Source organism: Crinia signifera, chromosome 9, assembly GCF_055691185.1.
Source record: "Crinia signifera chromosome 9, ASM5569118v1, whole genome shotgun sequence".
Lineage (NCBI taxonomy): Eukaryota > Metazoa > Chordata > Amphibia > Anura > Myobatrachidae > Crinia > Crinia signifera.
Window position 1 is genome coordinate 150698735 of NC_139225.1, and position 6665 is coordinate 150705399.

The 6665-nt window shown below is 44.3% G+C and overlaps 1 protein-coding gene across 1 annotated transcript; it reads left to right on the top strand.

Annotated features, from left to right (window-relative positions):
* The first annotated feature begins 201 nt into the window (after positions 1-201).
* Positions 202-1347, top strand: LOC146036988 (carbohydrate sulfotransferase 6-like). The gene has a single exon (XM_083160812.1). It carries the CDS (start codon positions 202-204, stop codon positions 1345-1347), a length of 1146 nt encoding a protein of 381 aa, XP_083016938.1.
* The last annotated feature ends 5318 nt before the right edge of the window (positions 1348-6665 follow it).

Consider the following 6665-nt stretch of genomic DNA (forward strand, 5'->3'; position numbering starts at 1 on the left):
CTAACTCTTGTTTTTCTTCTACATTTTTCAACCCCACAATTTCTGGACTTTCTTCTTCTGTTTCTGTTCCTTGTTCGCTTCTCTACAAATCTTTAATATTGCCCTTAATAATTCTGGTTCTCTTCCCAAGCTTCCCTTAACCCTCATGTCTCTAATCACCCTTCTCTTCTTCATTCCGTGATCCCTAGATTCCACCTGACCATGTCCCTACGCCTCATGCTTGTATTCATACTTCTCTTTATGTCTATAATCATTTTATCTCTCACTCACTTTCTCTTCCATAAACCTCCCTTATTCTTCTATTCCACTTCCGCTTCTCAGGGACGGAGTTCTGTCCATGTCCTGGTCGTCTCCTCTTGGAGATCCGGCTCCTCTTTCCTTGGGCAGATCTTTAACCATCACGGTGACGTCTTTTACCTCTTTGAGCCTGGACATCACGTCTGGATGAAGTTTCAACAAGAGAGTGCGGAGCTGCTGCATTTCCCAGTGAGAGATCTCCTGCAGTCCCTCTTCACCTGCGATGTGTCACCACTCCAACAGTATCTTCCCAACGGTGGGAAGCGCATTGCAGATATGAAATTTTTTGCAGAAAGTCGGGCTCTCTGTACCCTTCCAGCTTGCTCGGCCTTTATCCCCTCTGAAGGCTACGATCGCCTCACCTGTTTCCAACGTTGTCCCAAAACTTCCCTTGATAAAATGGCGGAGACATGTCGGACATACAGTCACGTGGTGATGAAAACTGTTCGGATCCTGGACCTCTCTGTCCTACTTCCTCTTTTTCGAGACCCAGCCCTTGATCTGCGGATTATCCACCTCGTGAGGGACCCTCGAGCTGTTGCCTTGTCAAGAAAATCGTTCTCTCTGCGAATTGAGGACAAGATAGTCCTTAAGAATGAAATAAATGATAATAAACATAACAAAATTCTAATTAGTAGAGTCATGGAAAAGATTTGTAAATCCCAGGTGGCCATTAATAAACTGGCCAGAACATCTCAGATCTTACGTGGGCGATATATGGCCATACGTCATGAGGACTTGACCAGCAAACCGATCCAAAGTCTACAGCAAATTTACAAGTTCTCTGGCCTTCCTCTGACTGAGGAACTGAAACAATGGATTTACAATGTTACTCATAAGGAGGAAAAACTAAAAAGTTTCTTGACCTTCTCAAAAGTGTCCTCAGTGGCTAACCACCGATGGAGATCTTCTCTGAACTTTGACTCAGTCAATCAGATTCAACAGGATTGCAAGGAGGCAATGGACGTGTTTGGCTACCTGCCGGTGAGGTCCAATAGCGAGCAAAAAAATATGACTGTTCAATTGATAGAACAAAGGGATCAGGTCTGAGGGACTTTGCGAAAGATTGAAACGTGGGCAAAGCAGATGGATTTCATAAAAAAAGATTATTTTCAGGTACACGCATAAACTTTGTTGTTTTTAGATTTATTGTTATTTAGGATATTAGCATTTGAAGAGTAGAACCAGACAGTGTGAAGGACATGCATTGCAAACACATGTGCCTCACACGTACATAGGTGGACCTGTAGCTTGTTCCGTGATGGAGTCAATCAGCTTATACAGGGATGTGGAAACAAGTTATATTCTGCTTCTCAGTGCACGTTGCGTTTTGCAGAGCCCGATGGAAAATACAGACGTCATCTTGTATGGATTGAGTTCCGCTTTAAAATGAACATAGTGTTTAAATAAAATAAATAATGTTACAATATTTACATTTATTAAAATGTAATCTTTTCCGTTATGGAAAGGCATGTGAGACAAATGCGGATGATATACACATACATTTTGTGGGTAATATTATTTTATGGTATACTAAAAAGATTATTGTTTAGCTTCATATAGGCATACTCAAGAAAGTCCTGCCATGTTTGTATGCAGCGTCACCAAGGGATACGGACACAATTCTGAAAAAAATATATCTTTATGTTATTTTGTATTTTATGCTGTCATTATCTGGTTCTATTGGCATATACTTCCCTGCTCCCCTGGAACGCCCGGGAGGTTTACAAAAGTCAGGCGGCCCTCCCAGCCCCCTGGAAGAATGGGCAAGTTCACCAAAAAATAGGGTCCTCCTCTCAAGGATTTACCAGCTCTGTGTGTTGAGTGTGGGGATAATGGTTAAAGTATACCTATCAATTTTTGAGGGACAGTCCCCTCTTTCGATAAATTGTTATCTATGGATCTAGAAGAGAGTACGTAGCAGTGTCACACTTGTGAGAACATGTCTTTGTGACCTAAAGTTCCCATTCACTCTGGATGCAATAACTCAGGATCTGCAATTCATACCTATCTAAAATCCCACAATGTTGGGGAGACTCCTAGTTCGCGGGTAGCTCTCCTAAATGCCCAGAAAAGTGGGGACTCCCTTTCGCTGCAATTGTTGTGTGCACAGGGATTTGATGATGAGATTCGCTCTGTAGTGTATCATTATTCTTATATAGCGCACACATATTCCGCAGCGCTGTACAGAGAATATTTGAACATTCACATCAGTCCCTGCCCCAGTGGAGCTTACAATCTATATTCCCTACCACATGTACACGCACACACAGACATTCTAGGGTTAATTTGTTGGGAGCCAATTAACATACCAGTATATTTTTGGATTGTGGGAGGAAACCGGAGTACCCGAAGTAAACCCAAGTAAGTATGGGGAGAATATACAAACTCCACACAGTTAGAGCCATGGTGGGAATCGAACCAATGACCTCAGTGCTGTGAGGCAGTAATGCTAACCATTACAGCAGCTGTGAGCATATGGGGCATTAAAAGGCCCACTGGGACTTGTAGTCCCACAGCAGTAAAAATCATTAAATAAATAGAAACATAGAATTTGACGGCAGATAAGAACCACTTGGCCCATCTAGTTTCCCCCTTTTTTAAACATGTTACCTCAAACCATATTTGATCCTTTTTTGTAAGGATATCAATATGACTATCCCAAGCATGTTTACATTGCTTTACTGTATTTGCCTCTACCACCTCTGATGGGAGGCTATTCCACTTATCTACTACTCTTTCTGTGAAGTAATTCTAGTTTCAGTGCATGTCCTCGTGTTCTGTTGCTCCTCTTCTGCTGCTTTCAGACCGCATAACTGGCTTTGACCCTGTATTTCAAAAAGTTTCCAAAAACGGGTGTGCCAGATAAAACCCCTTTCACACCGCAGCTCTTAAACGGTATATTACCGTTTAAGTGCCGATTTTTTGACACTGGCAGACCCGTTTTTGGAAACTTTCCAAATACAGGGTCAAAGCCAGTGCAGCCTTCAGCCCTCACTCCGTGCAGCTCCCCCCTCCCCCCCCCCGCGCGTGTGTCGACATCCACCCCCCGCGCGCGTCGACGCCCCCTCGCGCGTGTCGACGCCCCCGCGCGTGTCGACCCCCCCGCGCGTGTCTACCCCCCCCCCCTGTTGACCTACCCCCCGTGCAGCCGGTACCTCCATTGTGGATCCCGGCACTGCAGTTCTGTATGGTCGGAAGCACTTATGAAAAAAAGTGTCTTTCAGAAAATGGCTGCCCCATAGGAAACCCCGTTTAAAAAAACTGTCTTTCGTCTGGGGGCAGCCATTTTCCAAAAGTCACTTTTCCTATAAGAAAAGTGAATTTTGGAAAATGGCTGCCCCCGGACGAAAGACAGCTTTTTTAAACCGGGTTTCCTATGGGGCAGCCATTTTCTGAAAGACACTTTTTTTCATAAGTGCTTCCGACCATACAGAACTGCAGTGCCGGGATCCACAACGGAGGTACCGGCTGCAGGGGGGTAGGTCGACACGGGGGGGTCGACACGCGCGGGGGGTGTCGACACGCGCGCGGGGGGGCGCGGGGCAGCTCCAGTGGTGTGAATATTTAATGAGCGCTCATTAAATATTCACTACGCTGCATTTAGGACCTAGCTCATTGGCTGGGTCCTAAATACCGTTTCAGAACCGATTTTGAGCCTAAAATACCGGTTCTGAAACGGGTAGGACCCTGCATTTTAACCGGTTAGAAAAAACGGTATTTTCTAACCGGTTAAGTGGTCCTGCACCTTTCAGACCGCACAGATTACCGTTTTAAAACGGTAAAAAAACGGCAATATACCGTTTACAAAGTGCGGTCTGAAAGGGGCATTCCTGTGAAGAATGTCTCCCACCTGTACCTTGTTAAAGCCCTTGATATATGTGAATGTTTCTATCATGTCCCCCCTTTCCCTTCTCTGCTCTAAAGTATACATATTAAGATATTTTAGTCTTTCCTGGTAGGTTTTGCATAGTTATCTACCCTCCTGCATTCTGCAGGAGACTCCCTGAAATAGCAGCAATCTCCCTCTCTCCCTCATTAGTCTAGCAGTCTCCCTCATTTCACCTAGCCCACATTACACTGTTACAGTTTTTGGGATAAAATAAATATACTGTAGAGAGAGATACTGTACATTTATATTGAATCATCAGCACCATTTCTCAGCACTTTAGCAAGTATAGTATCTCTTACTAACTGCTTTGGGGCTCATCTACATTTGCATATAAGTAATTTTAAAACATTCCTCTCCGAGGTAGCAGTACACACCCACGCTTCTAGGTGCCAGGTTGAGGATCTCTTCTCACAATCTCTCCATATATGGAACTAGATAATGTATTTATATCCTTCTGGAGATATGGCCTCCAGAACTGAACACAGTACTCTAAGGGGCCCATTTATCAAACCATATTTGTGGCTAAATCCCCGAAAACGCACGTTTTCGGGGTTTAGCCGCAAATATTAAGTATCTCCTAAATGTATCAAAAATGATGTGTCACAGGAGGGCACTCAATGCAGGTTACTGTTAATAGTCCGGTGCCAGGTACATATGAGAAACATGAAAGCACTTACCCCCTCTTGCAGGAAAGGATTGGAACCAGCACACGGATATGAAGTGAAAGAAAAAACGTGAGTTATTGTACAAGCATTATTGCACAACAGACAGCTGTTCACCTGACAGCCGTTTCAACTGCATGGCAGCACCTCTGATGAAAACTGCTGCCATGCAGTTGAAACGGCTGTCAGGTGAACAGCTGTCTGTTGTGCAATAATGCTTGTACAATAAACCACGTTTTTTCTTTCACTTCATATCCGTGTGCTGGTTCCAATCCTTTCCTGCAAGAGGGGGTAAGTGCTTTCTAAATGTATCAAAGGGATCCTCCCTACAGCGCCGCCGGCCGCATCCCCCATAGGTTTCTATGGGGGATGCGAAGCTGCCCGATGTATTAACATCGGGCAGCCCGGCATCGCAGCCCTGGGCTATCGCCGGTCTGATATGGCGATAGCTCATTGTAGCCTATGGCTACACATCGCACTGCCCGAATAGGGCAGTGCGGTAAGAGGGGTCGGCTGGGGTCAGCGCATAACCGCGCATGCGCTGACCTCCCGGCTTCCGGGTAAGGGCTTCGCAGGGACGGGTTCCTATCGGAGCCCTGTCCCTGCGCCCTTAAAAATGATACATAGCCCCGATATGATAGCATTTTACAATGCGATCCTGGGCGGTAATATTCCGCCCAGATCGCATTGTAAAATGCAATCTTGATAAATGGTCGCACACACACACACCAGAGAATTAAATGTTTGGCGAGATCCTAATGGCCAAAGATCAGTGGCTTATGGGCGGGACTAACTCCCAGATGTAAACACAAGTCCATCTTGTGTGTACAGCTCTTGAGCCTAGTGCTGGTATTATAATAACTGGGGGACCCCTTTTTGGTTTAACCCGTGATTTTATGAAACCAGGACCGGCTCTTTGAGCCCGTGGCTGGTTATGCTCAGGAGGGGGGACCCCACGCCATTTTTTCCCCACTCGTTTTTTTACACGAAATTGCACATGACTAAAAATCGCTCATTTTCATGACTAAAAATCGCACCATATCACACTTTTTCCCCACAAATTTGCATCTCATTAAGTAGTCAAATTTGGGCAAAAAAATGCGATTTAAAAAAAATTTGATTTAAAAAAAATGCGATAAATTGCGATTTTGGAAACTATCTAAAAAAATCGCATTTCATTAAATCTCCCCCATAATATTTTTTTTACACAACTTTATTTGTTTGAATTTATATAACACATGTGAGCAACGCTGGCGTTTTTAGCAGATATTCTGAACATATCTCACAGAGATGGTGGCACTCACAGGGTTAATGCTATTATACGCTATCATCAATTTATAAAGACATACCTCCCAACATGACCCTTTCCAGGAGGGACACAATGCTCTGCTCCTGCACTTTCTTCTTAATGCATGATTACAATCACCTGTGTTGAACAGGTTAATTTATCAGAAAGGCGCTTCAACACAGGTGATTACAATTATACATTACCAGGGAAGTGCAGGAGCAGAGCAATGTGTCCCTCCTGGAGAGGGTCATGTTGGGAGGTATGTAAAGATTAGTCTCATGACAAGTATCATGAGGGCCTGCTTCTGAATTAGGAGTACAGCAAAAACCATTTTACCATACAAAGGATGCAAATACATTTAATTTATGATCATACACCTGCAGGGGTATAGCCAAACCTCGGAGGTTCCCATGGAACATTTTGATGGGTCTCCTACCCCAATGCTTCAAAAGAGACACCTTTCCACATTGGCTGTTATTTGGGCTTGTTCATTTTGTGCCCTGTGTTAGTGCCCATGATAATCTTA